Source organism: Neophocaena asiaeorientalis, unplaced genomic scaffold, assembly GCF_003031525.2.
Source record: "Neophocaena asiaeorientalis asiaeorientalis breed wild unplaced genomic scaffold, Neophocaena_asiaeorientalis_V1.1 scaffold164, whole genome shotgun sequence".
Taxonomy (NCBI): Eukaryota; Metazoa; Chordata; class Mammalia; order Artiodactyla; family Phocoenidae; genus Neophocaena; species Neophocaena asiaeorientalis.
This window is the reverse complement of record NW_020173727.1, coordinates 1,349,790-1,371,853: the sequence shown is the minus strand read 5'-3', so window position 1 is coordinate 1,371,853 and position 22,064 is coordinate 1,349,790. Positions and strand designations below refer to the sequence as shown.

General features: G+C 34.0%; 1 protein-coding gene across 1 annotated transcript in view; it reads left to right on the top strand.

Annotated features, from left to right (window-relative positions):
- Window positions 1-22,064, top strand: part of DPY19L2 (dpy-19 like 2) — an 88,557-nt gene that overhangs the window by 49,679 nt on the left and 16,814 nt on the right. The window contains exons 13-17 of the mRNA XM_024750776.1: window positions 1,723-1,803; window positions 3,826-3,927; window positions 4,992-5,063; window positions 7,477-7,523; window positions 18,631-18,655. Coding sequence (XP_024606544.1) covers window positions 1,723-1,803; window positions 3,826-3,927; window positions 4,992-5,063; window positions 7,477-7,523; window positions 18,631-18,655 — 327 coding nt within the window. The remainder of the gene's footprint in view (window positions 1-1,722; window positions 1,804-3,825; window positions 3,928-4,991; window positions 5,064-7,476; window positions 7,524-18,630; window positions 18,656-22,064) is intronic.

Here is a 22,064-nt window from a genome sequence, read left to right as displayed (position 1 = left end):
TTAATTGCATTTCTGTTCTTTGGCAACAAACAAAAAACATATTTTTGAAAATATGCTATATATATTAGGGAGAAAAAAGTACATAGTATCTGAATAAATCTAATATTTTTGAAATTAAAATTTTTTTTAAATGTGTAAAAGCATTTATCATGTAATAAGGATAAGGAAAATTACAACTTAAATGAGAAAAGGCAATAAAGAGATTTTAACACTCAGATGAGTAAGATGTTGGGATTATTTGGCAAGAATTTTAAAGCAGTCATCATAAAAATACTTCAGTGAGCAATTATAAGTACTCTAGAAGCAAACAAAATATCACCAAAGAAATCAAAAAAATTTTTTAAAAAAAGGAATAACTTGGGAATTTTTTTAAAAAAATAACTTGAAAAATACCGTAACTGAAATTAAAAACTCAGTGAATTAGCTTCATAGAAGAATGAATATAACAAAGAAAGCGATCAATGTACTTGAAGGTAGAAGAATAGAAATTACCCAATCTAAACAACAGAGGTAAAGTAACTGGAAAAAAATGATAGAGGCTTAGGGAAGTGTGGGACAATAACAGAAGATTTAATATTTGTATCGTGCAAGTTCCACAGGAGAGGAAAAAGAGAGTGGGGCTGAAAAAGTATTTGAAGAAGTAATGGCGTAAAATAGATAGCTAGTGGGAAGCAGCCACATAGCACAGGGAGATCAGCTTGGTGCTTTGTGACCACCTAGAGGGGTGGGATAGGGAGGGTGGGAGGGAGGGAGGGAGATGCAAGAGGGAAGAGATATGGGGACATATGTATATGTATAACGGATTCACTTTGTTATAAAGCATATACTAACACACCATTGTAAAGCAATTATACTCCAATAAAGATGTTAAAAAAAAAAAAAGAAGTAATGGCTGAGAACTTTCCAAATTTGGTAAAAGATGTAACTCTACAGAGTCAAGAAACTGAGTTAATTCTAGATAGGATAAAGCCAACAAAATCCATGCCAAGACACATCATAATTCAACTTCTGCAAACGAAAGGCAAAGAAAAAGTCTTGAAAGCAGACAGAGGGAAATGATGCATTACCTTTAGGGCAAAACTGATTCGAATTTACAGCAGACTTCTCATCTGAAACTATGGGAGCCAGAAGGAGGTGGGACAACATTTGTCAAATGCGGGAAAGAATTGTCAACCACAAGTTATATATCCAGTGAAAGTGTCTTTTAGGAATGAAAGGGAAAGTAAAACATATTCTCAGATGAAGGAAAACTAAGAATTTGTTGCTAGCAGAGCAGCCCTTAAATAATGATTAATAGAAGTCCTTGAAACAGGAAGTAAATGATGAGAGAAGGAATGTTAGAACATCCAGAAGAAGTAAAGGACAACAAAATGGATGCACATAGGTCTAAATATAATAGACTGTTCTTCTCTTGAATATTTCCTTTCATGTGTTTTTGTTTATTTTGTTGTTCTTTACCTAGATATTTGAGTCCAGCTTTTCATTTATTTCCTTTACTCTTATTTTTATTGATAAAAGTTTATGAGGCCATGAATTTTCTTCTGATCATTGCTTTACATGCATCCCTTAGTTTCTAATATGTAATTTTCATAACCGTATTTAAAAAAAAATTTTTTTGAGTTTGTATTTCCCTTTCACTCAAGACTTATTAATAGGAGGTTTAATTTCCAGGAGGAGGGCCTTTTGGTCTTCTGACTTCTATCTATTTTGTTTATTTTCTAGATAATTCAAGGAAGTGCTTGGTTTTGTGGGACAATCATTCTGAAATTTCTGACATCTAAAATTTTAGGTGTTTCAGACCATGTAAGTACTTTCTGGTTAAAACATTAGAATTTATATACATATTTAGTTGGATGAAGACTTTGAAACCATCTATTTTTAAATGAAACCTCTTCATTTTATAGCGGTTAAGTGCCTTCTTCAAGGTCCCAAACTAGTTATTGGCAGAGTCAGTACTAGTACCCTGCAGATCTTTTCAACCCACTAAGAAGAAAGTATATCAATGAATGGTGACTTAGCCTTCTAGGAAAAAAATATGTTAAGTAGTTGTTTATATTTTGGTTAAAATACAAATAGTTTGTTTAATAAGTTATTAATTCATTGTAAATGTTAACATATCAAGAGTCTGTACTCAGCTTTGCAATATAGAACTCAATATCTCAATATAATTTAATTTATAATTATAGATTTAAATTAAGATGTGATTTGATTTAAAGTTTTTCTTGTATAAAGAGAATGATAAAAATTCTCTGTCTTTTCAACCTCTGGAAAATATATGGACCACATCCCTCATGCATGTTGTTTCTGTCTGTTTTAAGGCCTATACCTCAAATAATGGCCCTTTTCAAAGCAAAAGTTCCTATTTACTAGTTTGTTTTGGGAATAGAAAACAATGCATGATTTTAACTTTTGATTTTTCAGCACTCTCTGTTTGGATGTGAGGATAGATGAGTGTATCATACAATAATCTACTCTGAAATTTACCTTATGTAGTACTTTCCAATTAGGACTCTGTCTAATGCTGAAATTGCTTCAGCTTTAACAAGGGATTATAGATAGTTACTCTCTTAAAATGTCAAATGCTGTCACTATCCAGGAGAATTGAGTCTGCATACATATTCATGTTAAATAAAATTTCAAAATGTAAGGATTTATTTGCCATTTATTGTTAGATCTGCAGAGTGGTTTATTAGGTTTATTTGTTGTTCTTAAATTTTTATTCTGTAGGGGGTATACATTTTATGGTAAATTTATTTAGGTCTCCTAAGTTATTTATTAAGTTGGTCTGTTATTTTCTTTCTTGCCTTGCTCCACATTGTCACCCAACTCTTTACAAATCCTAAGACACACACACGCACACACACACACACACACACACACACACACACACACCTTGGTATTCTTAAGTGACTTCTGTGTGACAGCTGTGAGAAAGACTTGAAACTAAAGTGGCTTGGTTAAATTGTAATTAGTCACCAGGCCTATTCTAAATTAGAAAAATTAAGTTAGCTGTAAATTATCCTTGCTACTGGTAGATAAGGGGAATCATGAATAAATGAAAACCATAGATAATCATCAAAGTTGATATATAATAATTTATGTCCTTTTAAAGTAGTTTGAGTTAATGTTTTACATGCCAAATATTTTTCTTTATCTGGCCTTCTAAGAGTGCAGTATAAAAATAATTGTCTCACCAAAGTAGGTAATAAATAATCAGTAGAAAATAGCTCTACATTGGATTTTGTTGGTGGTGTTTATTTTAAAGTTCTTTGAGATCAAGTAACTAAATCAAAGGAGTATGTATAGTTGTTGTAATTCTCTTGAAGAATAACTCTCATAGTTAATGGCTTGAATGTATGTCTGAAAAATTCAAGAAGCACCAAAAATTGTGCTCAATGTATGAGGCTTTGTGAAAATGACAGTGCATGGAAAATTTGTTCATGATTTACAATGTGTGGTGAAAGGAGTTAACTGAAATTGGTTTTTTCTTGATAAATGATCTGATTATAAAATCTCATGATCAACTGCATGGTGGTTTGTGCCCAGCAAATGTTGATTTTAGCTCATTCTTTACATTATCACCTTCTCTGCTTGCTTTTTCTGAACTTCTTTTTCCTTTTCATTTCTCTTGCTATTTCTGTTTGTTTTCAATTTTCTTCATAATTCAGCGCATAATGTGATTCACTGTATTTTTTGTTTTTTTGGAGAGTCATCCATGTACCTTGGATTTATCTTCTCTGTAGACTTTGTTACTATTACATCAAACCAATCTATTATTAACTATAATTATTTGTGTAATTTTAATTTGTTTTTATTTTCTTCCAGATTGGCCTGAGTGACCTTATTGCAGCCAGAATCTTAAGATATACAGATTTTGATACTTTAATTTACACCTGTGCTCCTGAATTTGACTTCATGGAAAAAGCGGTATGAATGTTTCTTTTTTTCCCTTCTACAGGTATGATGGGTTCTTGCTCTTAAGTTTTCCCTTTAATCTGAAACTCAAAAGTTTTATTCAGAAACACCCAATTTACTTACTCTATCATTTTTTTACGGTAACTTTTGCTAATTATATGGCCTTCCTCACCTGGTTTCTTATGTGTAAAATCAGTAAACAATGGCCCCTACCAGGGCAAGTGCATAACATACTGTATGACCCATAGTCAATTACGGTTACTACAGTTCAATTACTTTTAATAATCTGGGTCAGTTGGAGGACCACTCAGGAAATATAAACCCAAATTCTTGTTTTTGTTTTTTAAAAATTCAGGTTTTTTTCACTTAATATCCCAAATATTACAAACTTTTAAAATAAGACATTGCCAAGAAAGATATACTACTAATCATCTATTATTCTCTTATCTATCCAATCAGTCATACATTTATTCAAAAACAATTATTGACCACTAATTATCTGTGAGGCAGTTTGTAGTCGGACTATGAAGAGTAAAATTACTTGATTCCTGCCTTCAAGAAATATATGATTTTGTTACATGGTAAATCACTCTTTATCACAATTCATGAGAATTATTTAGCTGCTGCTATTATTTTATTACTAATTCATACTTACAGTAATTACTTAATGTAACTTTCTTCATTGTTAGTTCTATAGTTTCACAAATGAAAATAATAGAATTTGCAGCCCAGGAAATGATAATCTAGGGCCCAGGGATCAGTAAACACACATTTTAAACTTACTATTATATAATATAAATAAAGCAAAGATAAAGCCAAAAGAAAGGAAAAAATAATATCCATAGCTAATTTTAATAGTTTTTATCATTAAAACTATTTGATATATTTGTGTAACTATTTTATATTTTTGATTCTTGTATTAGAACATGAAACTCAATAAATATATAGTCTGTTAATGACAAAGATATCTTTTACCTTTATGAAATCTTATTGTGACACTCAAGTTGACATACATTTTTATTCATTTAATGTAAAATTTAATAAATAATTATTTTGAATAATTTGCTATATTTCAGACGCCACTGAGATACACAGAGACATTGTTGCTTCCAATCGTTATGGTGATTACTTATTTTATCTTTAAAAAGGTATTTAAAATTTTTTTCACTTGCTTTTGGGTTCACGACAAGGACTTAGATTAATGCTAATAGCTCAGAATTCTGTCTTACTTTTAGGATGAACTCTTCCTTCCCTAAAAAACTTTTTTTATTCAGATTTTTCTTTATCTAGTATTATGTGGGTTTTTTTCTGAAAGCCACATTAGAAAAGATATTTTTACTCATTCTTTCGAAAGAAATTTGTCAGTTACCATGTTCTAAGAACTACGTTAACAAAGTAGGTACACTGAGATAAATAAAACAAGCCCAGCCCTATCTTGAAACTCACAGTCTGAGCCAGGGGGAACATTCAGCAAATAATTTCCCAAATGATTAAATAATTGCAATTGTTATAGGTACTAAAAAAGAAAAGTACAATGACCACTTTGGTATCTTTCAAATATAAAGCACATTCAAAAAAGTCTTGATCCATTTTGAGACATGAATAGGAGAAATTTGTATAGCCATTAAAATATCATTCTCTACTGTTCACTGTGTTCACAAAAAACCAAAATGTTATCACAGTAGAAGAAATAATGTTTAAAATACCACTGGAAGATTTTCTTGGTCTGGGAGTAGTTTATCCAAAAGTCTGGTTAAAGACAGTGGGTCCTCAGTTTTTAGCAATTTTGAACCATCTTTATTTTTATTGTTTAAAAGTTGTCCTGCCTTAAGTCAGTATGTATTTTATGTTTTTAAGCAGATAGCAATAACATGATTTCTCCACTGTCATACGAAGTGTAGTTCTGTTGAAGCCAGTGTTCTAAATTTAAAGTCAAGTTGTCTATCTTCCCTATGTATTTCCAGTTCCCACATTTCTCATTCCTTTGTTTTCACATAGAAGATGAATAATTTATGAGTGAGAAAGGCATCTCCCTGTACATCCTGTTGTTTCACCCTTGATCCAGTTCTCTAGGGACCATGTGGAAAGAGTCAGGATAGATACAAATGGGTAAACTACACACAGGTTTGCTGCTTTCCATTGCTTTGGCCCTACTTAGCTCAAGTTGCATATTTTCTCCACTAGCCTATTTCTCTATTCCATCATGGCAGTTTGTGTTATTCTTACAAGGCTCCACTTGGGGGGGAACTAATGCAAGAATTAACTGTTCAGAGGGGAGATATCTAGCACAGGAGAAAATGATAACTAGATCTACTATTAACTATTTTAAAAATAAAGATACAAGATCTAAGATTCATAAACATCATACTAGCCCCCAAACATACCACAGCTCAAACCGTGCATGTGCAGTAGCAGGCGCACTCACGCATGCGCGCGCACACACACACACGCACACACATCCCTGCAGCCATTAAAGCTTAACTCCTTTCTGCATCCACATAAACACCTCAGTCTTTAATTGTCCTATTATGGCTTATTTTCCACCTCAGGGCTACTTCTGATGTTCATTTAACTTTTCACTTGTGTGAAATCACTTCTGAGAAGGAAAGGAGGAAGGCATGTCTAGTATGATTTCCTGTAAGACTGTTGAATCTTAGACTCCTATAAATGCATATATTCAGTTATCTATACCTTTGAATAGGCTTTTGCTTGCCCAAAAGACTGATAATCTCATTTTCATTATTTGAAACATTTGTCCACACCGGATGCCCTTGAATCAATGAGAGAAGTTAAAAATTCTAAACTTAGATTCAATTTAACATTAGAGTCGAAATTTTATTATGTATTTTTTTCAATGTTTATCTGTGGGTTATAAGCCACATATCATGCAGAGTGCAAAATTTTAAGTTCCCCGTAAATTTCTTAAGTTGTGTGTAATTGCTGCTAAAACCTCTTTGGCCAAAGTTAGCTTCCACATTTTTTGCCTTCCCTCCTCCCTCTCTCATCATCATCTGGTACACCAGGGAAGTCCCATTTTGATAAGTGCTCTTAAGCCTTCTGTAGCAGTCACTTCAGGCTGAGGTAAATCAGGGAAGCAGATACGCCATAGCTAATTTTATAATAATCAGGAGTTTGAGTGAAGCAGGCATATAGACTGTGTAGATAGAGAGAAATTCCTAATTCGCTTAGAAGGTCAAGATAAAATAGTCTCTGAAAGTACCTGGAGGAAGCTGCCTCCTTTGTGGAAACCAATCCCCCGCAACCCACCTGCCTTCCAGTAAAATATAAACTTAAACACTGGTAAGAAGTTATCCACATATAAAAAGCTTAGAATTTTAGAGCTGAAAGATTTACTCCAAAACTTTTTTTTTTAATAGAAAAGGAGGTTACAACTTCAAGAAATTATTTGCCTGAGGTAGAGCTAGAACTAAACTGTTTCTGCGGACTCATTTTAACAATAAAAATACTTCTTTCTAGTGGGGGTATTTTTGTTAATGAATCAGGACATTTTAAACATCACTTAATTCCTTAGAAATTTCATCGATTTGATTCTATTCACAGGCTTTTCGTGATATTTTACGTGTCTTATCTGCAAACACTTATCTGAGGTAATTATTTCATAGTTGTTTTTAAACCATACTATATTCAGTTATTAAATAACTTACTGTAATATCAGTTTTCCAAATGAATATACATTAAACTTAAGCATTATGATTACAACAGGAAACATGAACCAAACTTAGATGTCTTCTTAAAAAAAAAGACCGAATGTATTATTCTTATGGCTGTCTCTCTTTTATGCATTTGGACTTGTTTTGAAGGGTTTATATTTGTGAATTAACTCAAAGTTTAAATTGATTTAGTTTAATTTTAATATACCACTAGAATTTAAAGTCAGTAAACAGAAGTAAGCTAAAGTTTTATTTTGGCGATTCTTTTTTTTTTTTTTAACTTTCAGAGAAAGCATACTTATTTTTCTGAATATTCATGAAATAACTTTTCCTACATTATTGTTAAAACTGCTTGTTTTATTGCATTTTTTGTGTTTTTATTAGTCACTAGAATTATGGGATAAACAAATATGAGCAAAATATAACTCAAATCACACTTTGCTATAGGACATGAGAATTGTGAAGAAAACTTCCTTCTGAGGAAAATTTTACCCAGATTACATTTTATATTTGTAGATAAGTTCATTAGATGGATTATTTTTAATAAAATTTATTTTAGGACAGCTTTAGATTTACAGAAAATATTCTGAAGATAGAATAGAGAGTTTCCATGAACTCTGTACCCCATGCTTATATTTTCAGTAAACAGTTTTGTATGGTAGCCAGAAGAGCTGATTAGAATCTTATGGTTGAAATGGTAAACATCTTGTTTGTTGAAATTGTTTCCAAATCAAGAGGGTTAGTAGATCCACTCTACTTTGTTCTGGTCAGATGGAACCTGGGGGAACATGTCTTGACATTCTAAAAAGAATGTTTTTAGAGCCCTGAAAACTGTTCACTTAAGGAATGCATGAAGAGACCTGGGATATTTAATTGAATAATAGAAGATTGAGGGGTACATGGCAGCTGTCTTCAAACATTTGAGGGAGTATAATGTGGAAGATGACAGACTTGAGGGAGCCAACTGGTGGAAGGAAGATACTTAGCTCAAAGTTAGGAGGTCTTTCTTGGCGATTACATTCCTGAAAGTGATGGCTATGGGCAGAGTGGCCTTTAAATCACAAAAATAATACAGTTGACTGTTGAACAACATGGATTTGAACTGCATGGGTCCACTTATTTGCAGATTTTTTTTCCAATAATAAATACTACACTATTACTAGATCTGTGGTTGGTTGAATCCCGGGATACAGAGGGACCAAGTATATGGAGGGCCAACTATAATTTATACTCGGACTTTCAACTGCGCCCCTCACCTCCATGTTGTTCAGGAGTCAACTATATGCTTATAGTAATACAATCAGAAAAAATAGTATATCAAGAAAAGAGGAAATGTTCCCCTCTCTTCAATGTACTCCTCAATTAGTGATGATTGTAAGTGGCTTTGTATGTATCATTCCAGAAAACACTTCTGAAAACCCAATGTATTGTTTAAATGGTATTATTCTGTAACTTTTATGTAACAGCGTGTCTTGGGCATCTGCCTAGATCTTCCTCATACGTTGTAGTAGTCTCCACGTTTTATTGTTCAGCATCATGAGTGACTATCATGTAATTAGCCATTCCCACATCAGTGGACATTAAGATTATATTTACCTTTTTGTCATAACAACCAGTGCTATGAGTAATTAACATCCTTGTACACATTCATTTGAACACATTTCAGTATTTAAAATATTTAATATTTGAAATATTTGATATGGGACTGCTAGACCATAAGGTATGAATTTTTATAATTTGATGGATACTGAGAACTTATAATGGTGAGAGTGTCCATTTCTCTGCATCTCCATGAACACCACTGTTATTAAACTTATAACATTTTCTAACTGATAGTTTTTTTAAAAGTAACTCATCTTACAAGTCTTTGCCAGTGAAGTTTTACATCTTTCCGTAAGTCTGTTGGCTATTTGCGTTTCTTTTTGACCATTTGAAAATTGATTTGTGGTTATAGACAATTATTATAGACAATAATCTTTTGTCTATTATGTCTATAACATAGTTTATTCTAGGATATCAATATATAGTTTATTAATGGTCATTGCTTTATAGAAGTTTAAAATTTGTATACAATCACAACTGTACACTTGCTCTGTTTTCTGTGTTAACTTCTGTGCTTAGGAACAGTTCACATCAAAATCATAGAAGTATTTCCCCATATTCTCTTTCATAGTTTTCATTTTTTGCCAAATAAATATGTGTATATATAAAGTATATAATACAATGATTTGATATACATATATGTTGTAAAGTGATCACCACAACCAAGTTAATTAACACATCCAACACCTCACAGAGTTACCTTGTGTGTGTGTGAGAACACTTAAGGGCTACGCTTTTAGCAGATGTCGAGTATATAATGCAGTATTATTAACTATAGTCACTATGCTGTACATTGCTTCCTCAGAATTCCTTCATCTTATAACTAAAAGTTTGTACCCTTTAAAGAACATCACGTCATTACCCCCAGTCCCCAGACCCTGGCAACCACCAGTCTACTCTCTGTTTCTGAGTCTGACTTTTTTTTGGTCTTTTTTAGCTTCCACATGTGAGTGATACCATAAAATATTTGTCTTTCCCTGTCTGCCCTGTTTCACATAGCGTAATGCCTTCCAGGTTCATCCATGTAGTTGCAAATGACAGGATTTCCTTGTTTTTTATGGGTGAATAATAATCCATTGCATATATATGCCACATTTTCTTTATTCATAGTTGCCCTAAAACAAATGGACTGCCAGGTATTTCTCCAACAAAGATGGGTTTATTGGGGGTCAGCAGAGGATTGCACTTTGAGGTTTATAACCATGGTGAGCCACATGCAAGTCCCTGCACAGCAAGGACTTTCATAGAGGGGAAAACGAGGTTGGGAGAGCTATAGTGAACCAAAAGTCCATGGCTTTTCATTGGCTGAATCCTTGCCAGGAAAGAAGAGGAATCCTTCTTCTTCCTTTTGGACTCTGCTGTTGTTACAGGGCATGAAAGTTCCTCCTTCTTGTCTCCAACTCTATTTAATTGAGATTTCTATTTATTATTTTTTTTTACTTTCCCCCTTTTGATCAAGACCTTTCTCTGAAAGCATCATTGATCAAGAGTCAGGTTTTCTAGTTTCAGCAGCTTTTTGTCCCTCAGTGCCAGGAAGGACCTTTCCTGAGTGTAGTGTCTCACATCAGAGGAAACGTGCACAGATTGGAAACCTATTGTCACATGCGAGTAACAAGGAGGGGTGGGAGGGAGAACTCACAGGCACTTTTTTATCTAAAGTTCATATGTTATCAAGATACTAAATATCTGTGATCATCCGAAGTGTTATGTCATCCTTAAAAGTTTGATGACAAACTTCCAACAGTCCTGGCCTGGATATCCTAGGAAAGCTGTCTCATCAGATGTCATCTACGTCAGTTCTGGGAAATCTTTACTTTCAAGTCACCAGATGATGTGCAGGTCCAGTCAGGGTTCTGTACTTTCTTTAGGTGTGTCACATGAATCCAAGAGTCTGTTCCTTGGATTCTGGTGGCATAAGGGTTGGTTAGCAGTACCTGATAGGGGCCCTTCCAGCAAGGTTGAAGAGAGTTTTTCTAGAGGTGTCTCTTCCAATAGGTAAAATCTCCAGGTTGCAAGGTGTGATGGTTAAGGTTTTTGTCTCCCAAGAGTACACTGTGAAAAAATTGCTCTAATAAAACATGGTTATTTTATTTTATTTTTTAATGCTAATGTTACAGTTTAATGAACTGTGTTTAGTGCTTTACATAATTGATCTTGTCTAATCTTTGTAAAAAAAGTCAGCAAAGTAGACATTATTAGCCCATAGTACAGAAGACAACACTGAGAATGAGATTCTTCTACTCAACTGGCAGGTGGAGATTGAGTTTGATGCCAGATCTGACTACGGAGCCAGTGAGCTTAACTCTTCACTCTGCTGCCTTTCACAGCCATGTGCTTGGGACTTCAGTTCCTACTTCTTATCTTCACTTCTCCAAAGCAGTCCCTGGGTTTTCAGCTAAATCCCACAGCCAAATCTCTGGTTGACTGAAAAAACGAATCAACCAACAACCAATGGGAAATCATCTTGCAATAGGCCAACGGAGATCTTGACAGGCATTTCATCCAAGATTGAAAAATAACCAAGGGTTGTAAGAATTGGATGTCAGCAACAGAATGACATTTCGAATTGAGACAGTGATTTTAGTTTCTTCATGGCATAATGGTAGAAATTATTCTTAAATAGAACATCTCCTAAGATAATATAGGTCAGTAGTTTTTTGTATTCAGGTTTAAGTGCTTCAGGGAAGGTGCCAGGTGACCATCAAGCATATGACCTGAAGCCGTCTCCTCACATCCCTTCACAATAACACTCTAATATTTGGTGGCTATAAGGCACTTTTAATTTGGAATCTAAACAATGTCCTTAACAGAAGCCTGTCTTATTTGCAAGGCTCCCTGAAGAAGACAGTGGGTGAACTGCATGCTGCCAATTCTGCTTCTGTGGTCACAGCCCAGACCCTGCCATTGCCTGAAACTGCTCCTTTTAAGAAATCCCACCTGGTATCCACATGGTTGCATTCCTCTTCTCCCCGCTCACTAAATCTGTTTGTTCTTCAGCTGCCTCAAGGCGCCAAGATGTCAACTGCTGTAATCTAATCAGCATTCCCGGTTTGCTTTCTGACACAGCCTGGAATCCATGGTCAATCTCTATTATGGTTTCTTATCAAGAATTCTCAACTCCCTGGTTTTTCCTCTGCATATGCTCTATGGTTCACACCTCTCTGTTGATCTAGCAGTCTCCACTCTCTTCTGCACAGTAGAGATGATTACATAACCTTAATGAATGACAGTGACTCCACCAAAAGATGTGGTTCCTGGCAACTTCTAAGGCTACCAGTGCTACTCTTTAGGTCTATTATTTTAGGTACCTTTCTTTCCTGCTCCCCTTTGTTGGCTGTTTCTGACCTCACATCTCTCCTTTAAGCCCATTCCCCAAAACATGGTTATTTTTAATAGAAGCAATTATGCCTTTGTGATATTGGAGTATCTCTCCCTTTGTAAGCTCTAAGTCAAAAGAAGCAGGAGACAAGTGCCTTGAGAATCCTGTGACTCTCTCACAGCGTGAGGGTTCCAAAAGTGGTGGATCTAAGATTTAGAAGGACCAACAGCAGTGCTTTTAGAAATACACCATTCATCCATCAGCAGACACTTAGGGTGTTTCCATATCTTGCCTATGATGAATAATGCTGCAATGGACAAAAAAGTGCAGATATCTCTTCAGGATATGGATTTTTATTCCTTTGGATGTGTTCCCAGCAGTGGGATAGCTTGATCATATGGTAGTTCTATTTTATTTTTTTGAGGAACCTACATACTGTTTTACACAATATTATACCAATTTACATTCCCATCAACAGTCCTTTTCTCTACATCTTCATCAACATTTGTTATCTCTTTTCTTTTTGATAATAGCCATTCTAATAGACATGAGGTGATATTTCATTGTGGTTTTGAATTGCATTTCCCTGGTAATTAATGATGTTGAGCACATTTTCATGTACCTGTTGACAATTTATGTATATTCTTTGGAAAAATGTTCAGGTTTTTGCCATTTTAAAATCAGGTTTTTTGTTGTTGTTTTGCCATTTAGTTGTATGAGTTCCTTATATAGAGATACTTCAGATATTAACCCCTTATCAGGTACACAGTTTGCAAATATTTTCCCCCATTATATAGGTTTCTTTTTCATTCTATTTCCTTTTTGTGCAAAAGCGTTTAAGTTGATATTGTCACCCTTTTTTATTTTTGCTTTTGTTGCCTGTGCTTTTGGTGTCAAGTCCAAAAAAGTTATTACCAAGACCACTGTCAAGAAGCTTTTCCCCTTTGTTTTCTCATAGTAGTTTTATGGCTTAAAGTATTAAATTTAAGCCTTTCATCCATTTCTACTCAATCTTGGTGAGTTGTGTAAGATAAGAGTTAATTTCATTCTTTTGCATGTGGTTGTCCAGTTTTCCCAACATTATTTATTGAAAATGCTGTCCTTTCTCTGTGCATGTTCTTAGTGCCTTTGTCAAAGATAAGTTGGCAATTTATGCATTGGTTTAATTCTGGGTTCTCTATTTCTGTTCCATTGGTCTTTTTTTATGCCAGTCTCACACTGTTTTGACTACTATAGCTTTGTAATATAGTTTGAAATCAGGAAATGTAATACCTATAGCTTTGTTCTGCTTTTCTCAAGATTATTTTGGAAATTCAGGGTCTTTTGTGGTTTCTTATGAATTTTAAGATTGTTCTTTCTATATCTGTGACAAATGTCATTGGAGTTTTGATAGGGGTTGAATTGAATCTGTAGATCACTTGGGGTAGTACGGACATTTTAACAACATTAATTTTTCCAAACCAAACACATAGGGTATCTCTCCATTTAATTGTGTCTTCTTCAATTTCTTTCATCAGTGTCTTACAGTTTTCAGTATACAAGTCTATCTCCTCCTCAGTTAACTTTATTTCTAGGTACTGCAAACATGGACAATTTTATTTCTTCCTTTCTGACTTTGATCCCTTTTGTTTCTTTTTCTTGCCTTATTGCCCTGGCTAGGACTTTTAGTACTGTGTTGAAGATAAATGGCAAGAGTGGGCATCCTTGTTTTGCTCCTGATCTTAGAGGAAAAACTTTGAGCTTTTCACCATTGAGTGTGAAGTTAGCTGTGAGCTTGTCATATATTGCCTGTATTATATTGTCTATACCTAATTTGTTGAGAGTTTTTTTTGTTTTTATCATGAAGGGGTTTTGGATTTTGTCAAATGCTTTTTCTGTCTCTATTGCGATGAGCACATGATTTTTATCTTTCATTCTGTTAATGTAGTGTTTCACGTTTATTGATTTGTATATGTTGAACCATCCTAACATTGCAAAGATAAATCCCACTTGATCATGGTGTATTATCCTTTTAATGTGATGTTGAATTTGGTTTCTACTATTTGTTAAGGATTTTGGCATCTGTATTCATCAGGGATATTGGCCTACAATATTCTTTTATTTTTATTGTCCTTGTCTTACTTCAATGTCAAGGTAATACTAGCCTTGTAAAATGAGTTTGGAAGTCTTCTTTTCTCTTAAATTTGTTGGAAGAGTTTGAGAATGATTGGCATTAATTCTTGTCTAAATGTTTGATAGAATTCTCCAGTGAAGCCATCTGGTCTTGTAGGTTTTTTTGTTGGGAGACTTTTGATTACTAATTCAATCTCCTTACTAGTTTTAAGTCTGTTCAGAGTTTCTATTTCTTCCAATTCAGTCCTGGTAGATTGTATGTTCCTAGGAAAGTATCCATTTCTTCCAGGTTGTCCAATATGCTGGTTTATGATTGTTTATACAGTTTCTTATGATTCTTTGTATTTAGTTGTAATGTCCTCTCTTGCATTTATGATTTTCTTTATTTGAGTCTTTTTTTTTCTCAGTTCAATTAAAGCCTTGTCAATTTTGTTTATCTTTTCCAAAAAAAAAAAACCCTCTTAATTTCATTGATTTTTTTCTATTATTTCTTCTATTTCAGTTATTTCTTCTCTGATGTTTATTTTCTTCCTTCTAATTTTGGGCTTAGTTTGTCCTTCTTCTTCTAGTTCCTTGAGGTGTATAGTTAAGTCATTTATTTGAACTCTTTTTTCTTAATGTAGGCATTTATTGCTATAAACTTCCCTCTTAGAATTGCTTTTGCTGCATCTCATAAATTTTGGTATGTTGTGTTTCTATTTTCATTTGTTTCAAGATACTTTTTGATTTCCTTTTGATTTCATCTTTAACCCATTGATTGTTCAGGATTATATTTGTGAATTTTCCAGCTCTCCTACTTCTAATTTCATACTGTTGTGGGCAGAAAAAATACTTGATATGATTTCAATCTTAAATTTGTTAAAACTTGTTTTGTGACCTAACATGTGATTTATTCTGGAGAATGTTCCATGTGTGCTTGAGGAGAAAGTGTGCTCTGCTGCTGTTGAATAGAATGCACTGTGTGTATTGCTTAGGTCCAGTTAGTCTAAAGTGTAGTTCAAGTCCAACATTTCCTTAATGATTTTTTGTCTGGATGATCTATCCAATGTTAAATTGGGTACTTAAGTCCCCTGGAATTATTGTGCTGCTGTCTATTTCTCCCTCCTATCTATTAATATTTGCTTAATATAGTTAAGTGTCTTAATGCTGGGTGCATATAGATTTAGAATTGTTATATCCTTTTGATGAAGTGACCACTTTATCATTATATAGTGACTTTCTCCTTTGTCTCATTACATTTTTCAACTTAGTCTGTTTCACCTGATTTTATATATACATATAATATATTTTATATATATATATATTTACCCCTGCTTTCTTTTCATTTCCATTTGTGTGGAATACCTTTTGTCATCCCTTCACTTTTACTTCATGTGTATCCTTAAAGCTAAAATAAGACTCTTATAGGCATCATAATTGGGTCTTGTTTTTTTATTCATTTAGCCACTCTATATCTTTAGATTAGAGAATTTAATCAATTTATACTTAAAGTAATTATTGATAGATGAGGACTTATTTTTGCCATCTTGTTTTCTTTCTGTTTTGTAGTTTCTTTCTTCCTCTCATGCTATCTTCCTTTATCACTTCATGATTTTTCATAGTGGTATGCTTTGATTCCTCTATCTTCTGTGTATCTACTATAGGTTTTTACTTTGTGGTTATCATGAGGCTTACATAATACATCTTATAGTTTTGAGTCTATTTTAAGCTGATAACAACTTAACTTCAATTGCATATAAAAATTCTGCCTTTTTACTTCCCTTGTCCCCATTTTATGCTTTTGATGTCACAATGTGGATCTTCTTATATTGTGTATCCATTAATAAATTACTGTAGCTATATTTATTTTTTAATGCTTTGGTCTTTTTGTCTTTATACTAGAGTTAGGTGATTTACACACCACTACTACAGTATTAGCGTATTCTGAATTTGTGTAGTTACTTTTACTAGCAAGTTTTGTACTTTCATGTGTGTTCATGTTACTAATTAGCATTCTTTCGTTTCAACTTGAAGGACTCCCTTTAGCATTTCTTATAAGGCAGGTCTAGTGATGATGAACTCCCTCAGCTTTTGTTTGTCTGGGAAAGTCTTTCTCACCTTCATCTGAAGGACAGCTTTGCTAGGTAAAGTATTCTTAGGTGGCAGATTTTTTATTTGAGCACTTAGAATATCCCACTCTCTCCTGGCCTCCAAGGTTTCTGTTGAGAAATCTGCTGATAGCCTTACAGGGGTTTCCTTATATGAGATGATTTGCGTTTTCAAAGTTCAGTTTTTGTCTTTGATTTTGACAGTTTTATTATAATGTATCTAGTGAATTTGGGAAAGGTCACGTATGAGCCTCCTCTACTTGGATGTCCATATCTCTCCCCAGAGTTAGCAAGTTTTCAGCCATTGTTCCCTAAATAAGATTTCTACCCTGTTATTTATATGTTTATTCATGGGCATTTTAATCTGAACACTCAAATCTTTCTTTAGCTCAGGGGGTAGTTATTCTCTTTTTTTGTTTTTTTTTTTTTTTTTTTTTTTTTTTTTTGCTTTAGCCTCTCTTTTTTGAACATATATTATTGCTTTTATCATATTTTTTATTTCTTTTTTTCTTATGTTCTCAGAGAATTCTATGATTGGGTCTTCAAAATGACCAATTTCGGCTGTGTAAATTCTGCTATTCAACCTTCTTCTAAGGTTTTAAATTAGGCATATATGTTTTTTCATAATTTCTGAAAGCTCTTTTTTACTGCAGCTTGTTTTAATTGAATGGATGCAGAATCCTCTTAGACTTCTGTGAAAATAATAATTGGAATTTTCATTTAATACTATTATTCCTTATATTAACTCTTTCTCGAGTGTTCAGTTCATTTGCTCATTTATCTTGATGTTTTTCTTTCATCCTATTTGTGTCTCATGATTTGGTTGTATATTGATATTCTAAATTAGTTACTAGATTTATTTGTATCCATACTTATTGTTGGGGTCATTGGTGATTATAATACTTACCTACCAGGCCTCTCCCTTCATGCAGTAGCTCACTATAGGAGTCTGTTGTGACGGGCAGATTTCAGGACTTGTGGGAACCCATCCATTCACCCCTACCTCCACCCTTGACTGCATAAACTCAGGAAGGACTTGCAAGGTTGGAAAAATAATTTGGTGATTTCACTACTATTCTAAGAGGCCTTCCCTCCACTACTCTTCTTAAAAAATCTCTGGATCTGTGAGTGCCCCTGAACTTCCTTATACTTCTTACTTTCTTATTTATACTGTCTTACTTCTCTCTCCAACCCCAAAATCCATATGAGAAGGCCTCTCATCCTGCAAAGACTGAAATATTCAGTCTTTACAATGGGCAATAAAATAAGCAGTCTTGTATCTCTTGTCTGGATCTAGCATAAACTCTATGAGGATAAGAACAGTATCTATTCTGTTCACACTGTGCTCACTGCACAGTGCCTGGAACACAGTAGGTATGCCATAAAAATTTAGTAAATTTTTAGACATAAATATTTAGAAAATTTGTTAGACAACTTTTGTGGAACTAAAAGTATTTGTAAGCTTTACCTAGTAACTTTTATTCTAGAAATTTATCCTAAGGAAATACTCAGAGATGCTCACAGAGTTTTAAGTACAAGGACGTTCATGTTAGTAATTGTGAAAAATAAAAACAACTCAAAAGTCACAGCAGTGCTTATATAAAGCATTATATATTCTGTATATGGTTGAATATTTAATAGATATTCTTTTTATTCATTTATCTCTCCAGAGATACAGTTTTCAGCAATCAGTAAAACCCATTTTATCTTAACCAAAGAACAGCATTTTGATATACTTTAAATAGAATGACTATAAATCATGCCTTTTAAATTGCCATAATTTTTAGTAATATTATCTGATAGCTTTATTTATTTATATATTTATTTATTTAAAATATAAGAACAAATAAATGGAAGTTCATTTTGATGTAATCATAGTATAATGGACAGTCAGTAAATAGAGAATATTTTTGTTTTATTCCAGAAAACATCTCCTTGAACGTGGTGAGGTAAAACTTCCTTTTTAATCTCTGCTAGATTTGTGTATTATATTTTAGTTCAAGGATAATTCACAAAGGTATAATTCTGCTGTTGATACACCAACATCAGTGCTTAAGTGCTTCAGCACTGGTAATAAATTTCTGCTCATCCTTCCCACTTTTTAATCTGCTCTCAGTTTTGAACAGTAGTAAGGACTTGACAGCCAGAAGGCTGATTTATGACCACAGAGTATAATTAAATTAAATTACCTTCCTTCATTCATTCAACAATAACAAACATTAATTTCTAACCCGCTGAGCTAATCAGCTACAAGCCATCAGAGTAGGTACCCGTGGCCCTGTGACTGGTGGGTTTTTGCCACACACAGACCTGATGGTCAACCAGTTACAAGCTTAGCTGTGTTACAGGATACAACAGATGGTATAGCGATGTTCCTGCCCTCAGAAATGTCTAATTTTTCAATGGAGAGCAAAACAACATAGCCTTTCTTATGGTGCTAAATTATTTTGTGACATACAAGAGAAAGACCATCATGGGCTAGAAATACAATTTCCTAAATAATAGAACTTTGAGTCTTAAGTGGCAGGTCAAATTTACAAGAGAGGACAACTGAATTTGAACTTAATAGGAATAGCTTATGATGATAACTAATATTTTTTAAATAGTTACTATGTGCCATGTACTGTACTGTTTTGATTCTCATAATAATATTATTCCCACTTTGCAAATAGGAAAATTATGTTAATTAAATGATATTAGATGTTACAGAGATAAACACTAACATTGAAATGACTTAAATCAGTAGAAATTTAATTCTTTGCTCACATAAGGTTAAAACCGGAGTTCCTGATTAGCAGGTAGTTCTCCAACAAGCAGTATTTGAGGGACCCAGACTCCTTCCATCTATGGCTCTGCCATCTTCAATATGTGGTGTTCAGGCTTGATGTGTACAAGGCAGCAAAGGAGAAAGAACATGGAAGATTGTGTACTGGAGGCTTTGTAAGGCTGGAAAAGATAGATGCACATCACTTCCTTCTCACAGCCAGAACTCAGGCACATGGCCACACCTGACTGCCAGGGAGGCTGGGAAATGGAGTCTTGCTGTGTGTTTAGGAAAGAGAGCAAAGGGATCTCTGCCAAGGACTAGAGACCTAGAGAAATTAAGTAGTTTACCTAAAGTCTCACAGCTAATTTGCAGTAAATCTTGCATTTAACCACTAGCAATCCATTTCCAGTGCTCTCAGAGGAGTAGTCAGCACTTACTGCTTCCTATGTGCAGGGCATTTTGGGGGAAGTTATTTGATAATTTCATTCTCACAGCAACCCATTGACGGTAAGTACTATTATTTTTTTATTTTACAGATGAAAAAAACCGTGGCATAGAGAGGTTAAGTATTGATAACTAGCCTAAGGTCACAAAGCTAAAGTGGCCTTAGCTTTGTAGAGCCAAGGACTATGAACCCAGGCAGTGTAGCAGCAGAATCCATGCTGTTGGCCATTCACTCTGATACCACCTAATGTGAACTGCGTTTATGTAAATTAGGCATGTCACATTATCCAGCTTTACTTACTAGTACACATTCGTACTTCATATTTTATCATACAATATTTAAAACCCACCTCTTTTTAGAAATATAGTATTCCTTAAGTTTCTGCCTCTCTTTCTCACATAGTTTGCTACCTTCTCATTTTCTTTCATTTCTCCATTTGTCCTTGTTTTGCCCATTTTTCTTTTTTCTGTTAATTCTGCATACTTATCAGTTCAGTCTTTATTATGTGCCTACTATACACCAGGTTTCTGCTTTATGGAATTTAAGGTATAGTAGAGGGAAAAAATGTGACCACATAATTATATGTGCAATGACAAAGGAAGATACAAAAGTAGTACAGAAGAAGAAGTGATTAAATCTGTGTTTGGAAGGGATGGGGTAGTTAGGGAAAGGCTTTTCAGATGACTATAGAGGAAGAGTTTACCAGAGTCAGAGGATGCACATGTGCAAAGAAGGCAGAAGGTAATAAATTTATCCAGAGCTACAGGCAAATCAGTGTTGCTGATGCATAAAAAAGACAAGAAGATGGGAAAAGAAAGCAGAGTTCAGACTATGATGCCTTTGTATGCAAAGCAGCTGGACTTCATTCTGGACTTTGTTGTTAAGTTGGAGATGGTATGGTCAGATCTTTTAAGTCTGTTGGCAGTAAAGAAGATGGTTTTTTAGAAGGCAGTAAGAAAGTGAAGCTGACCGAAAAAAGGACAGTGATAGCAAATCTGTTAATTTTTTCAAACTAAAGAGGGTATGCTAAACTCCTGATGTATAGGCAGATTAGAGATTTAAATTTCTAAAAATAGTAGGTCTTATGGAAGGAGATGATAGATTTCTGGGCAGTAGCAATGAAGTGGCTCCTAATCCCACTTCCACTTGTGACTCACACTGATAAATATCTGTTTGGTTTGGGATGGGACTGTTTTCACCTTAGGGATGATAGGGTACGAGAGGCACAAACCCTGATTCACTTTGAATGTGATATGATAGCAAAAGATTGTACATTCCAGCTTGTTTCAAAACTAGGTGAGGATCCCTTAGGATAATTTTTTCACTGGGGGTAAGTTCTAAATTCCTCGCTTTGTGCTAACCCTCTGAATCAGGGATGGTCTGCAAACCTCAACTCACTAAATTAACCCCTACTGGTATGATATTGATTATTAAAGTTTGTTAGATTAATGGATACTGTTGTGATTTTTCCTCATAATTTAATATATTTGTGTTTTATTTATTACATCAGATTTGTTTCTTTTAGCCAACTTTTCTATGTTATGGGCTTAGAAATTAGTGAAGGAGTACCTAGTAATTCACAGGGAAGAAAAGAAAGGAAAGAGATTTAGGAAAAATATTTAGTCCCAGAATGTCCTAATACTATGAAGAACTGGTGAGAAGATTGGCTAGGGAGAGAGAACATTCAGAGTATTCACTCCTGAATATTCTTTTGACCCACTCATATCTCATTTTGTCCATGACAGAAAGTCCTGCATCAGCCTTCACTTTTTTCTAATCCCTAGTTTATTATATTATGTGATTAGTTTATATTAGATCCTTTATATTTGAAGTCTGTTTAGTTTGTGTTTTCTATTATCAACAAGGTTTTTCTGTTACTTACAGCCAAAGAGCTTTCTGTGACATACAGCTGAAGGCATCTGAACTTATATAGAGCTATTCAGTTGAAGAAGTGAAATGATACAGAATTTGGGGGAAGAATTACTTCTTTTGAGAAACTGATATTGAGTGACATATTTTGGGAATCTGTACACTTCTGTATTCACAGACTAATAGAACTATGTTGTTGAATAGTTTATTGTTTGGAGAGAAAGTATAGGGTAGTAGTTAAAGACAATGACTCAGAAGCTAGACTGGACTCAGATCT